The following is a 15,953-nucleotide window of genomic DNA, read 5'->3' on the forward strand; positions in this document are numbered from 1 at the left end:
ACTGACAGGCCATCGTGAAAATTCAACAGTTTCTTTATACAAATGACAACTAGTAGACCGAAATATGTCTTCTGTAAATAATGGACTTCTCAGGATCAATACTCACTGTTCTGACACTTGAAAATGAAAACACCCTTTTAAAGTGAGAATGAAATATACAACGAGAAAAGAAATTATAATGTCTGAAGTAAAAGGTTTATGTTCATCATGGACTGCACTCATTGTGTGTTTTATTTTTCATTTCCTTGGTGCTTTGTAATCACCTGTTAACTATCTTTTATAGCTGATTAGTCATCTTTAAAATTACTATGTGTCTCATATTAACTATTATTAAAATGTTATCTTAAAAATAAAAAACTTAATTCTGATACATTGAATTTTAACAATTTTTCCTACTCTCACTTTTTTTTTTTTTTAACCTTGCACATGTCACAGGTAACCTAAAACCTAAGTTAAACTATTTGAATACAATTTAGAGCTGGGGAATTGGGTAAAATGGATGCTCTACAAATGATCTTACATGAGCTTTCTGAATCAGAATGTAACAAATTATTATTTGTTCCCCTTGGCAGTTTTCAAAAGGATAGAGGTTATCATGTAAAAGTCAGGCAATTTCTGCACTCTGGCTGAAAACCTTGGGAATTCAGTTTAGCCTTAATAAATAATAACAAAATTTTAAAAGGTTCTATTGCTTTTCATTAACATTTTAATTTATCATTATTCTTTATACCATGCTAAATGATTTAGCTTTATTTTTCTATTATCATACAATGTTGTGTTTCTTTCTTCCTTTCTCTTTCACAAACTGATAAATGCTCTTGGGCAAGATAAGAAGACACAGCCCTACAATGCCCAGCAATGGAGTCTGTGCTAAGCTACACGTGGCTAATAGAAAGATTACGTAAAAATACCCATAATTTTTCAAAACTTGTATAGTGGAAGACTGCAATAAATTAAAGGATTATATATGAGTCAACATCACTGCATAAACTTAACCCTATCAATACCCATGGTTTCTTACTAAAGATAAGACACTATATTTGGATGCCTAGAGAAAAATTCTGATTAAATGATTAACTACTTATAACTTTTTTCCAGATACCTGCAAAATTGTTTCCTTATAAATTGTTCTTCAAAAGCAATAGGAAAGGATACGGTGAATTCCCTGGAGGTCCAGTGATTAGGACTCCGCACTTTCACTGCGGAGGACTCGAATTAGATCCCTGGTGGGGGAACTAAGATCCCACAAGCCACAAGCAACACGGCCGAAAAACAAACAAACAAAAAGCATATGTTTTGGAGACATTCCCCAGTACTTCGAGGGTTTGAGGAACCTTTGTCTCTTGAGAGAGGAATATTTTTAGAACCTCCTTCTTTCCACATGTGGACTTTGAGTCAGAAGATCTGAAGTCTCGGGCTTCCCTGGTGGCGCAGTGGTTGAGAATCTGCCTGCCAATGCAGGGGACACGGGTTCAAGCCCTGGTCTGGGAAGATCCCACATGCCGCGGAGCAACTAGGCCCGTGAGCCACAACTACTGAGCCTGCGCGTCTGGAGCCTGTGCTCCGCAACAAGAGAGGCTGCGATAGTGAGAGGCCCGCGCACCGCGATGAAGAGTGGCCCCCGCTTGCCGCAACTAGAGAAAGCCCTCGCACAGAAACGAAGACCCAACACAGCCAAAAATAAATATAAAAATAAATAAATAAATTAACTTAAAAAAAAAAATTAAAAAAAAAAAAAAAGAACATCTGAAGTCTCAGTCTACCACTGCCTAGTTGGGTGAGATCTTGGACTTGTGATTTAGCCTCTCAGTCTTATAAAAAAGGGAGTAGAAAACATTTGCCCTACATGGCTACTGAGAGGATTCAATGTGATAATGTACATTACGATAGTTTAGAGCAGCCAGATGCAATGGAAATAAAATGTGAGACACAAATGTGAATCACATCTGTAATTACAATTTTTTCTGGTAGCCATATTAAAAAAATTAAAAGTGAAATTAATTTTAACAATATTTGTATTCAACCCAATATATCCAAAGTATTATTTCAACATGTAATCAATACAAAAAATTATGGAAACATTTTACATTCTACCTTTTTCACACTAAATCTTTGAAATTCGGTGTGTACTTTACATTATAGTACATTTCAATGAAAACTAGACATATTTCAAGTGCTCAATAGCCATCAGGTGGCTGGTAGCCACCCAAATGAATAGCATAGGTAGATATCTGAATTAATTTGTCACATCAACTAGTTGATCATTTAGCAGGCAAAGCATAAGGGATCTTACCTAAGCTGGTGACATGGTGGTTGCAGACTCTGGGGGCTTCACAATTTTTCCTAAGGGAGGCATCATCTCCTTTGGTATGCTGAACTTAAAAAAAGTCAAACAACACTAAAATGTATAAAGTTAATGTCTCTCCACGCCATTCCAAAACTAACCAATACTATTAGCAACTACAGATAACATTTGGGGAGGTGTGCTTCATAAGACGTTTAAAAAATCAATTCTTTTATTGCCTCTAGATTTTCAACTATGATAACCTCTAAATTCTACCCCTCTGGTTTGGTTACCATTTTCATATGGAAGACTTTTTCTTTCCCAGCTTTTTAGTTCTGTTAAGAAATAACATTAGGTACTTTGCTTTATACAATACTTAGTACAGACTACCTGAATATAACTTTTTATATATTTTAAAATATATACTTACTATTTGGGCTCTTTTCATCAGTGATGCCTTTTTATCATGTGCCTGAATGAAGAAATTAGAAGTCAGATTTAGTTTTGACTGGCTGGTGTTTCAAAGTCAAATTACAAGGTCATCAAAATTCTTACTCGGAAACTCAGTTGTCTACTAACAGTTTTCAAATCAGTGGGTTGTTTCCTTTATTTGGAATTTATATTAAATGTTACATTTCACCCCAAAGAAAGCTAGATTTTGAGCGCTGTCAAAAAGAAATACGGGTGGGGCGGGTGGCAGGAGGTGGGCACGGAGTGTCTGCAGGGTACACAGCTGAGAAAGCATTTCCTAAAGGCGGTGCTGTGCGTAGTTAGTAGATAAATATTTCCTTCCTTCTGAGAATGATAATCCTATGAAAAGTTAAGAAATGGGAAAACAGTCTTGTATTAATGGCTATGGTAGGTGTAAACAAAAGATTTAACAAGACTCCAGTAAACCGCAATGTACTATGCCCACAAAGAAAGTTGAGAAATTTGTAAAACGACTTAAAGAAAAAGAAAAAAAAAAAAAGCTAGACGTAATTACTATTAAGGCTTTCCTGCTCCTTCAAATTGCAATGGCAGTTGTTTTCCCGGCGCCCAGAACAGTACTTGGTACGTACTAGATGCTCAGTGAATAGCAGGATTCATGGCAGGATTAGGCCTTCCGGCACTACTACCGCACCACAATGTAGTCAAAATACAAAAAGCCAAAATATAAAAGCTCTTAATACAATTAGGAGTCCGCGGAACGAGGGTTTTACAGAAAAATAAGCCGTACTACATATACAATATATTTTGTTCTCCCAGTGTTTACAACTAGTGGGCGCAGGTCTTTTCCCCGCTTGTAAAAGTCAAAAAAAAAAACGAGGATTCCACTCTGAAGGGAAGTACCGAGCACGGGTCAGAGGGCAGGATCCGAGGACACTAAAGAATCAAGTAGAAGAAGCCCCAGGATATTCCAGCCCAAACACACGCTACGCCCACCACGCAGACGCAGGAAGGGGCGGAGCCGAAGCGGGCGGAGCCGAGAGGCGATTCGCCGGATTCGGATGGCTCCGCCCCCCGTCTCGTGTCAGGAGATCACGTGGCCGTCTAGGGCCGAAGGGCGGAGTTCTAGTCTTTTACAGCCGCGCGCGCATTCCTGCGGCTGCGGGGACGAACGCGTATTGCCTGTGGACCCCACGCGAGGCGCCGCAGCCACAACTACGTGAGTTCGCTACGAGGATTGCCCGCTTCCATCCAGTATGTGTGAGAGAGGTGGCCGGAGTGGGTCCGCAGGGGCTGCTAGACCAGCCGCTTTGCGCTTCCACCGGCCGGAAGTCGGGTACTCCTGTGACAGCTGCCGGGCCGCAGCCGGGGTCTAAGTGAAGGGGCTGTTGAACGGTCACAGGAGCCGGGACGGGGAGGGAGGTGAGGTTCGGGGCTGCCCCATTGGTTGGATCGGTTTTGGCGCGCTGTCCCGTCCACGCTCTCTATTGGCTGGCGGGCGCAGTCTGTGTGGCGCGCTCAGCGGTTGGAGGGCCCGGGCGCGCGGCACCGGATCTTCTGCCCAGGTTTTGGTTTCTGGGTCGGTCTCTGTCCGTAGGACGAGCTGGCGGGGTCGCGGGGCGGTTTGTGTGCAGCTGGTTGGTGTGAGGACCTCAGCCTGGGCGTGCCTGGCTGTCGGGATGAGGCGGAACACCCACCGTCTTGACCAGTAATTAACTGGCGGTGATCCAAGGGGGTCTGCAAACTGGGCTCATGGGACAAGGTCCCTGAATTCTGCGTCCCCCTTAAAAAAAAAAAAAATTGAACTTGGTGACACTTGGTTTCACCAGTTTATCAGGATTTCCTTGGACCCAGTCCTATGCCAGAATTTTCAATCTAGTTGTTTAAAAGAACTAGAGAATAAAAAGTGAGGATGCAAGGTTTCTGGCGGGAGTGTGATGAACAAGTGAAGGATTAGACTTGATCCGTGGCTTTCAACTTTTTAAATCTGGACATGTACTAAAACACATTTTTTACATCACAATTTAGGATGCAACCCTCCAACTAAATTAGAACCTTCACTAAGCAGTATTTATTTCTCATATGCCTTGCACTCTGATGTTTTCTCGTCTGTTTAGTTACATTTTGCTGAACAACCACTGAGTGATTTTGGAATCCCAGGCTGCAACCCGCAGTTTGAAAATCATTGCCCTGGCTCAGCTCGACCAGCATTTGCTTAATATTAAATAGAATAGAAATAGGGTGCGTCACACAATTAGATTTTCTTTCCTAAACATTTTCGTTTGCGTTTGTGTGTGCTAGGGCACAGTGTAAAGTGTATTCACATGGGATGGGTCATAGTCAAAGTTTAAAAGCCACTGCACTGGGTAAAGGAAGGCATGCCACAGAAATCAGGGAGATCTGTTTGAGGGAGAGACATGGCTGGGGAGTTCAAAGTTGGGTTTGGAGTGAGTCCGGCCCAGTGGTGTGGTTACATAGCCCTTTGTCTCTTGCTCCCTTTTCTTTGCTTCCACCAGTGTCTCAGTTCATGATGGTGGTTAAACATTCCCTACAAATGTAAATGCATAATCTTATTTGATTGGATATTAAATCACTATTAAGTTATTGCTGGTTACCAGAGCCAAGTTTATTATAGCTGAAATCTGCCTTTGAAACAGCAGAGTTAGGATGCTGCTCTTGACTTGGACACACCCAAGTATCTGTGTTTTGCTTTTCCTGGTGACTGTTTTTCACATCTTTTTTTAAAAATTTATTTATTTATTTTCGGCTGTGTTGGGTCTTCGTTGCTGTGCGGGGGCGGGGCTTTCTCTCGTTGAGGGGAGTGGAGGCTACTCTTCACTGTGGTGCATGTGCTTCTCATTACAGTAGCTTCTCTTGTTACGGAGTATGGGCCTCTACGCGTGTGGGCTTCAGTAGTTATGGCACGTGGGCTCAGTAGTTATGGCACGTGGGCTCAGTAGTTGTGGCTCGCGGGCTCTAGAGCGCAGGCTCAGTAGTTGTCGCACATGGGCTTAGCTGCTCCGTGGCATGTGGGATCTTCCCAGACCAGGGCTCAAACTTGTGTCCCCTGCATTGGCAGGCGGATTCTTAACCACTGTGCTACCAGGGAAGTCCCGTTTTTCAGATCTTTGAGAGCCCTGTATTTAATCCAGGACACCGTCACGTTTTGTAAGTTTGTTTAGAATACAGATTTTCCCTTTTGTAACAATGTTTTTCCAGCCAGAATTATTGTATGTGTGTGTATAAAGTAAAGATATTAAGAGTCATTAGCTTTAGTCACTTGTCATTGACAGGGCTGAGTTTGGGTACAGTGAGAAAAGATAGTTCCATCATTTTTTATTGCTATGATTTTTAAATTTTTATTTTTATGATTGTACTTTCAACAACAAAAAACTAGGTTTCACTTTCTGATGCAGACCATATTCTGCTTTTGAATTACTAATCTTCTGTTCTTCACTAGGTGTATAATGAATCACAGTATGAAGCAGAAACAAGAAGGAATCCAAGAGAATGTAAAGGTATGTGATGCAATCACTTTAATTTGTTATAGAAAGCACGTAGTAAGATGTTTTTTGACATAATTTAGTCAAATTTAACCTGAATATAATTTCTATGAATGTTGAGTTAATCAGTTTTTAGTCTGAGGGCAAGTAACAATAGAGAACTGTTTAAAAATTAATTATGGTTGAATATTAAGTTTTCTGATCCACATACATGGGATGTCTTTCCATTTATTTAGGTCTTCTTTACATTCTTTCAACAATGTTTTGTTGAAAGAAAAAAGTTTCAACAAAGTTTTTGTAGTTTTTGGAGTTTTTCACTTTTTTGTTAAATTTTTTCCTAAGTATTTTATTCTTTGTAATGCTATTGCAGCTGGAATCATTTCCTTAATTAAATTTTTGGGGTGCTCATTGCCACGGTATAGAAGTACTATTGATTTTTGTATCTTCATCTTGTATCTTGCAACCTTGCTAAACTTGTTTATTCTAATAGTTTTTTAGTAGATTCCTTAGGATTTTCTATATACAAGAAATGCTTTGTTTCTACTTTTACTACATTTCATGAAATGATTTTATTAAAATCCTTTTTGTGTATCTTCAGATTAGTGTCTTTGACCACAGAGACACAGTTTGCATTATATTGCATATATTTCCAGGGTACATCATGCTCATTACCATCTAACTTGCTCATTTTGCCACACTTTTTGAATCCCCGTATTATACTGTCACTGGAAATCTTGTTCCAAATGTTTATTCTTATAACAATAAAGACAGAGCTTAATTTTGAGTTTGTAATTTTGACTGGCTTCGCTCTTAAGGTTCTAAATGAATTTACAACTTAGCTAGGAGGTCTTGCCACACAACTTAGACTATATGTATTCTCAGGATTCCTGGGAATGAGACTACATTGTCAGGAAAGTGTACCAGTTTCCAGATTTAAATTAAATAGTATAAATAAAAGCCTTTTTGTAAGTGATAGCAGGTGCTTTTTGATAGGTTGTTTTGTTTACCTTGCCTTAGTATCTTCCTTACATTATTTTTCGTGAATAATACTTTGCATCGATAATTTGTGAATTTTATTCCATCAGCTTTCATAAAGGGTGATGGCATCTTCCCACTGTGCTTTGTATGTGTGTGTTTTTAAACTTTTTATTATGAAAATTTTTAAATATTCAAACGTAGAGTCAATAGTATAATCTCATTTTACTTCCCCCATTTTCAACAATTATCAGTATATGGCCAGTCTTGTTTCATCTCCATCTCCATTCACTCCCCCTTTCCTCCACTGAGTCAAATCCCAGACAAATAATTTATGTAATTTCAGCAGATTCTAACAGTTAAAGAGAAGTCTAATATTTACTATCTATAGTACAACTATCTGGGATATAAAAGGATCTGGGTTCTGTTTGGTTCTGGTTCTGCCTCCAAAACTGTGACGTTGGGTGAGTTATTTAGCATCTCAGCCTCAGTTTACTCATCTGTAAAATGAGGGAGTTGGACTGAAACTAGGTCTGTAAGAGTACATTTTAGGAGTTCATCGATTCCTTGCCAATTGTACACAAAATTCTGTGTGAGTATGCTCTTTTTTTTGAGGGGGTTCATAGAATCTCAAATTGTTTTCTAAAAAGATTACGACTCAATATATAAGAACCTTTCTGGCTGTAAAGAACTTATTATTCTAATGCATGATCTGTATGAATAAAATGATAATAGCAATATTACATTTGGATGGCTGGATTCTATAAAGCTTACAGTTGTGAAAGTTAAATCTTGGAAGTGGTCATTTAGCTGGCTTCTTTGGCCTTTATGAGTAGCAAGCATTTAAATAAATTAACACCTCCTATTATTAAGGTTCCAAAGTTGTATTTTCTTCTATTTGTCTGGAGACTGTTGACTAATCTATAATCTAAATTATATCTGAAATGTTGGTGTAATATTTGTTCTCACAGTAGCCAGCATTTGTTCTTCAGTTAAATAGTGAGATAATAATCAGCAGTAGAAACTTTACCGTGGGAAAGGTGAACTCTAGTCCTGTGAAGTACAGTGTGGAATCAGTAACTTTCTCACGCTGCTTTGGTGTCATGTTCTTGCTGACCTTGTTTGAGTATTCACCATTGTTTGCTATCCCGTGGTGGCAGTATAACTAATGATTTTTTGCAAAAATAGAGAGACCTTTTAGATCAGGAAATATACAGGAAGGTATTTACATATTACAAGGAAACCAATTTTTTTCAAAAACAATAGCTTGTGCATTTTAGAGTGTTTGTATGCCTCAAGCACTGACATTTTCTCTGTCTGCTAATGAATGGGTCTGAAGCAAAACTGTTTCTACAGTCAGGTAAAGGTTGAAGGGGGGGAAGCGGGTCTTCTTACATGTGTAATATTCTTTAAAGTGATATTCTTTTGGTGGATTCATATAAATGTGTTAGGGACTATTCGCAATTTAAAGGAAGCCTGAGATGGATCCTTTTGATTAGGGGAAAGAAGTATTTTGCAGTATAAATAATTAACCTTTTCCTCCAATTTACCTCTTTTGTGGGTAGCATTTAATGTTATGATGTTTGGTAAATTTCCAGTTTCTGTGTAGAAGATCTTTTTAAGAGGGAATACAAATATTCTTGTTTTACTGGAATTTCATCATATATGGTTTGGAGTATTAGAACTTAATGTTATATTTTTGTTTTAACTAAACAAATGATTACATGACTATAGCAAGAACGTATATTGAAATGGAAGAAGAGCTACTTGTTTGTGTCAAGTTTGGGTAATGTGATTTATTCTTAGAATTTCTTCAAACTTTATTATAATTTTAGGGAAATAATAAGCTTGCTAGTTGACCAAATCATATGTAGCATTATAAAATTATATAGCAGATCAAACATTAGTGTCCTTAGCAGTTTTTTTTCTTTTGTAAATTATGGTAGGATTAAGATGGTAACAATCCATATAGGAACTTAGTAACCAGATAATTCATTATCTTGACTTTCAGAGTAGTCCTGTTCCAAGAAGAACTCTGAAGATGATTCAGCCTTCTACGGCTGGATCGCTAGTCGGAAGAGAAAATGAGGTGTGTATTATTGAGCTAGAATGGGGTACAGATGATGCTACCTTTACATTAAAAACATTTCAAAGAGTTCCTTGGTCAGAAATACCTAAGTCATTGAAATTTGGAAATAATTTAAGGATAACAATTGTATATTCCCCACAAAAGTGGTTTTTGTTTTAATTTTTCAATTTAGGAAGTTCAAAATTGGTATGAATACCTGTAGTAGAACTGGGATAATGTAATAAGTTATGAGTTAACCTATAGGCATAATGTTTGATTTTTTTTTTTTTTTAAGAATAAAATGTTAGATTCAGTCATTTACCCCTGTATGTAAATGATGAAATCATGGATGAGGGTTTCTAGACTTATACAGGTTGAAAATAGTGCCTTTCCATGGTACTGAATCATTTAAATAATAAAAATAAATTCAGCTAAGCCTTAGACTCAAGTCTAATTCAGAATAGTTGATGTAAATAAAATTCCTAAAATATAACTATACATTTTGGTAGAGTTTTGAATTGTGTAATTTCTTAAAAGGGCCAAAGATATCAGAAAGAGATATGAGTGCTTTCGTTTTTTTTAAAATCTTTATTGGAATATAATTGCTTTACAGTGGTGTGTTAGTGTCTGCTTTATAACAAAGTGAATCAGCTCTACATACATCCCCATATCTGAGTGCTTTAGTTTTAATTCATAAGAGACTAAACCGCTTAGCTTTCTTGTTCATTAAACAAAATGACTGATGTATATATTTTCATTATAGTTGGTTAAAAGCTTGTCCAAACGGAAACATTGGAACGACCAGTTAATATCTAAGACTTCCAGCTCTGGAGTTGTTACTGACCCAGAACATAGTGAAAATAAAAATCTTGGAGGCGTCACCCAAGAAGCATTTGATCTTATGATTACAGGTATGGAAAAAAAAAAAAAAAGTGTGTGTGTGTGTATATATATATGTATATATATGGCTTTTATCTTAAATTTTTAAATTATAATAAGGGTAAATATTATTTGTTGTACTGTTATGAACTCTGCCCACAGCTCTTAATTTATTAGATATTTTACTTTTATGTTTTTGGTAATTTAAGGTTTTTTATGGTGTAAATATATAAAACAGTGTACATTTGGGCAGGTCCTACTGTTTGGTAAGATCCATATATGGATGAAATATTAAAGAAAAGGAAAGTGATTAATATGGCAGCTCTGATATTGGACTTATAAGACCTGGAAATAGTCTTTTCAGAAGAAAAATGTCTAGAGATAGTGAATTTGAAGAAAAGATACCAGGAGAATGAAATAAGGGAACAGTAGGAATAATAAGGGGAGTGAAGATGAATGAGAAGCATGTGCCTATAATAAATACTAGTTTTTAATGGCAGTGGAAATCAGAAGAGGAAGTTAATGATGTTTTATAAGTATTATGGAAGGTGATTACTTCTGTCTTAATCATGGGTCATTATTACTGAGGAAAAGAATTGAGCCTAGAGAAGTTAATTGTCTTACTCAAGGTTATAGTGACATTTGGGCTCATTTTGAGTCCCCTGAGGACAGTGAAGGGAAAAATAAGTAAGACAGTGGGATTTCATTTATTGGGTTGGCCAAAAAGTTCGTTCAGGTTTTTCTGTAAGATGTTAAAACCCGAACGAACCTTTTGGCCAACCCAATAGAAAGGTTGACTGCATACAAATAAAGAAGCTCTAATAATAATGTAGAATAAACAACAGGATTTGTGACGCTCATATCTGATTTGGCTAAAATTAATGAAGATTGGTGGGAAAAAAACACTAAAGTTAAATACGGAAATAAACAACTCAACTATACATTATATTGCTAACATACCACATAGATGAAAAACATTAATCCATGCAACTTGAACACAGAGCTCTGACTGTAGACCCTCAGAGGGCTATACTGTGAGGATTAAAAGAACTACAAAGAAATCTTGAATTTAATTTTTGTTGGCAGTGGTATTGGTGTAGTAGCAGTTTGGGAAAAAATTTGTGTATATTTTAGGATTGAGCAAATGAGTAATATGTTGATATTGTTGGGTCCATGGTATGGTTAAGGGAGATACAGTATGTAATGGGGAAGGAAAGGAAGAACTCTGTTGTGGAACTGGAATTGGGAGTGTTGGTGTAAACTGATGATTTTTTAAAAAGAACCTTTCCTAACTCTGCCAATGAAAAGAGCCCAGAAACAAATGACACCCGAATAATAAGAAGCACAATCGCATTCAGTTCTTGGTTTGTAAACACTATTCTCCACTAAAGCTCCCTGGAGAAATGGCTGCTTCCAGGACCGGGGCAGGGAAACTACAGAGTGAGCTTGGAATCTCTTGTGTTAGAAAACACGGAAGTACTCAAAACCTGATGGACGCCAGTTAAAACGACAAGGAGTCTGCTTGAAGGGATCCCCCCTGGCTAAATTTGGGAAAGTTTGAGCATCAAAATGAATAATGACAAGAATGGATTATAATACATTGAATTAAAAAAGAATACATGAATCCATACTGGTAATTTTCTTTTGAATTGGGGTAGGGAAAGTTCTTTTACAGAATAATGCAAACTACTAAATGTAGAAGGAACAAGAAACATCAGTGGAGGTAAAATTGGGTGAAAGGTTGTTAGGGAACTGGATATTAATACCACAGACTCAAAAATTTTACTCCATAGATCATTTATTTGTTACTAAAGGAAAAAAGTATCTTTACAAGGGAGAAATCATCTTAATCAAGTGATCAAATTTAACATCTCCAGTATTGTGACCAATTAGTATGTGCTTCTTTGGTGATACACTGAGAAGGATACAACATTCTTACAGTGTTCCTGCCAACTTGTGTAGCTTGAATTTAATCATGGAAATGGACAAATCCAAATTTAAGGACAGTGTAAAAATAACTGATCTGGACTTTTCACAAATGTGAATGTTAAACAAATTAAAAAATATGAACACACAAAGCAAATGTTGCAAACACCTTTAACAATCTAGGTGAAAGTTATATGTGTATTGTACTTGTTGCAATTCCTTTGAAGGGACTGAAATCTTCAAATTGTTGGGAAAAATAAGAGAAAAAAACTGATTTGGCTTTCTAACTTTAATTTTTTAAAAAATGGGTATTACTAAGTACTGAATGAGATTGTAAATTTTTAAAAAATAGACAAAAACGTTATTGTTTTTTTTGTTTTTTTTTTTTTTAGTTATTGGGTTTTTACAGCAGTATATAACAGTAATGATTTTCAAAGTTACATGTAAAACAATTTATTTTAGAAAATCCATCCTCTCAATATTGGAAAGAAGTGGCAGAAAAACGGAGGAAGGCTCTCTATGAAGCACTTAAGGAAAATGAGAAAGTATGTACTGAATATAATTTGTGGAATTTTTAAACATTCCAGGATTATTTTCTTTCTGCTGCCCAGGATATTTTATTAGAGCAATATAAACTAGCTTTAATGTTGTCTTAATAAAAATTTAATTAGGCAACTCTGTTACCAGAACTATTATACAAAAGGAAGCCTATTGTGTTGAGAGCCAAAGACAGCACCTTTGTTAGGAACTTTGTGCTAAATGTGTGTCAGCTATATACTTGGAGGCATATAATTTGGTTTATAGCGTAGCAAATCTATGAAAAACTGAACTTTTTGATTTATGTCACATAGCTTCATAAAGAAATTGAACAAAAGGACAATGAAATTGCCCGCCTGAAGAAGGAGAATAAGGAATTGGCAGAAGTAGCGGAACATGTACAGTATATGGCAGAGATAATAGAGGTGGGTATTTCAACATTCACCTGATTCAGACGCATCTATTTTTCTATAAAGTTGAGGCAGTAGTGTGATGAGAAAGTGTTTGGGCTGTAGAATGAGATTTCCCGGGTTTGAGTCCTAGCCCCCTGCCCAGCACCATTAAGTTTGAGTCAAACAGGTTATTTATCCTGTCAGGGCTCCATTTTCCTCATTTATAAAATGGGAGTAATAGTGCCTACCTTTATAGGCTTGCTATGAGAATAACAAGTAGAGAATAGGTAGAAAATTGAGAGAATTGCCTATACATAGTGAGAGCTCAATAATTGTTAGATGCTATTATTATGAAGCAAAAGAACACTTATTTTCTTGTAACAATATAGAAAGGAATTAACTTACATCTGAAAAATATATGGAAAATTATATTTCACAGTTGTCAAATTTTCAGATAGGTTGTTTTTTTTTAATTTTTATTGGAGTATAGTTATTTAGAACGTTGTGTTAGTTTCAGGTGTACAGCAAAGTGAATCAGATATATATATATCTCTCCAGACAGTTTTTAATTTAACTATAATGCCAATGAGATACTACTGTCATTTATAAAACTGGTAATTGGTGTACGAAATAACTTTGGTCGTCTTATCTGACTTTTTTTTTTAATTTGGAAGTAGCTAATGTGTTTATAAGAATTAGCCTGATGACTATTACTTTACCAGTCTTAAAAAATAGGTCTTAAACTTATTCATGTCTGCAAAAAATCATCTTGCTGTTGGGAAGGACATTTTTCAAATCAAAACTTTTCTTGTACTGAATTTCTGCCGTACATTTTAGCGCCATGACAGAACTCACGTTTGAAGTTTTCATTTGGAAGTACTGTAGTAGCTCTCTTAACTGCCATGGAAGTATTAATCCAAAGCAGATGGGAAATTAGGAAACCTGGTCCTTTACTGTAGATAGTTGGAGAAGTACTGATTTAAATTGTATTCTGAAAGCATGCGAGTACTTAAAAAAAAAAAAAAAAAGCAAATTTTTAAACACTGTGACTTTGCAGAAATATGATCTATCATGGTTAGCACTTTGATCTAACAAACACTTGACTGCTTCTAAGTGAATTTAATATAGAGACATTATGAAATGAAACCTCATTATAACATTGAGGGTCAGTTATATCAGCATACTGATAATGGGCTTGGATTGTGAAGTTTTTACAATAAATTATTGGTTTATTCTTTACAAGAGACTGAATCAAGAACCTCTGGATAACTTTGAATCACCGGATAGTCAGGAATTTGATTCTGAAGAGGAAACTGGTGAGGATTCTGAAGTAGAAGACTCAGAAATTGGTACATGTGCTGAAGAAGTTGTCTCTTCCTCTACAGATGCAAAACCATGTGTGTGAAATTCAGTAATATTGACTCTTGAGAAATATACTGCCAACGTTCACCTCCACTGTAGTTCTTTGTAGCAGAGCAAATAACTTTATAATGAAAACTTGGACTCAGACTTCCTTGTTTGTATCCTGGGGCCCTATTATTGTATTAAAATACAAATACTATGTATTTTTAATCTACGGTGTTTTGTGTAAATAGCATTTTCTCAGTTGTCAGACATGACTTGTGTATATGATAAATAAACTTCATTCTGTTGAGCTTTGTGTATATCTTGAAGAATGAAGTATAAGGAGTCTGGGTAGAAAATTTGTCTATTTCTGTGCTTTTGTTTCCTTTCTAATCTGCTAACTAGCTTGGAGGAAACAAGGGGAAAATGAATTCTCCCTCTTTAGACTGAGATAGCTGAGGTCTTACCTCGTAAACCTGGTTGCACTTCAAGCTCACTGGAGGGAATGTTGATTTCTAGACCCCACGCCCAGGTAATCTAACCCAGTAGGAGTGTGAGCATCTAGAGGCAAAGGCTCCCCAAGTGAATCTGAGAAGCCAAGTAAAGGCTGGTATGATCATACTCTTCTTGGAAGCTTACAATGTTGGGGTGGTGTTGGTAGTCCTCTAGAGAAGCAAAGTGGGGAGCAGATGAAGAGCTGCATTAATAGCTAAGGGTTCTGAAACTTTCTATTTGCACATTTCACATACTGGTATAGACAAAGTATGTATATTGAAGGAATATGAAGTAAGGGTAGGGTGAAATTAAGGATTTCTCATATGGACTGTTCTGAAGGAAGAAAAGGACAAAATAAAGGGAAATTGTTTGCAAAGTATACAGCATTGGGATTAAGTCCTGTGGAAAGCATACAAGAAGCTTTGTATAAATTGCCAATAAAGAGCAGTGTCAAGCTTTAAAGGATTACTTTAGGCAAGTTATTCTTATAGAACTTTAATTTTCTTATCTCTGATATTAAGTCCACCTCTGTTTTTGTGAGAATTAAAACCTTTACTAGAGTGCCTGAACTAAATGCTTAAATAAATGGAAACTATTATTAATGTATAGCAACGCTGTCCAATAAAGTTTCCTGGGATGCTGGAACTGAGTTGTCCAGTATAATAACCACGTAGCCATATATGGCTTTGAGCACAAAATGTGGCTAGTATGAATGGGGAACTAACATTTTAATTTTTTAAATTTTAATTTATATTTAAAGAGCCGTGTGAGGTCAGTGGCTACTGTATTAGTGCAGCTGTGTATGTTTTAGATTTGGGCCATCAGCCTAAAGAAAGAGGAGAGCTAAGTAGAATAGGATGACTTGGCAAATAGAAAGTATTTCTGGAAAATGTCAAAAATGGATTGCCAGGATTTGATGGCAGGGAGCAAAAGAGGAAGGAATTGAAGAGGGTTTTAAAATTTAATGTCAGAGCTAAAATTATTAATCTTCCAGAAGAAAATATTGGAGAAAATTTTAGTGACCTTGGATTTGGTAAAGATTTCTCAAAAAAGGACACAAAAATCATGAATTACACCATAAATCAGACTGCATAAACCTCAAAAACTTCTCTTTGAAAGAC

General features: G+C 36.4%; 1 protein-coding gene across 1 annotated transcript; it reads left to right on the forward strand.

Moving 5' to 3' along the window:
- The first annotated feature begins 3,816 nt into the window (after positions 1 to 3,816).
- GMNN (geminin DNA replication inhibitor) lies at positions 3,817 to 14,558 on the forward strand. Its single transcript, XM_061194879.1, has 7 exons — positions 3,817 to 3,932; positions 6,174 to 6,231; positions 9,203 to 9,280; positions 10,023 to 10,170; positions 12,527 to 12,609; positions 12,916 to 13,026; positions 14,237 to 14,558. Exons 2-7 carry the CDS (start codon positions 6,181 to 6,183, stop codon positions 14,396 to 14,398), a joined length of 633 nt encoding a protein of 210 aa, XP_061050862.1. The 5' UTR covers positions 3,817 to 3,932; positions 6,174 to 6,180; the 3' UTR covers positions 14,399 to 14,558.
- The last annotated feature ends 1,395 nt before the right edge of the window (positions 14,559 to 15,953 follow it).

The sequence above is a fragment of the Eubalaena glacialis genome, chromosome 7, assembly GCF_028564815.1.
Source record: "Eubalaena glacialis isolate mEubGla1 chromosome 7, mEubGla1.1.hap2.+ XY, whole genome shotgun sequence".
Classification (NCBI taxonomy): Eukaryota; Metazoa; Chordata; class Mammalia; order Artiodactyla; family Balaenidae; genus Eubalaena; species Eubalaena glacialis.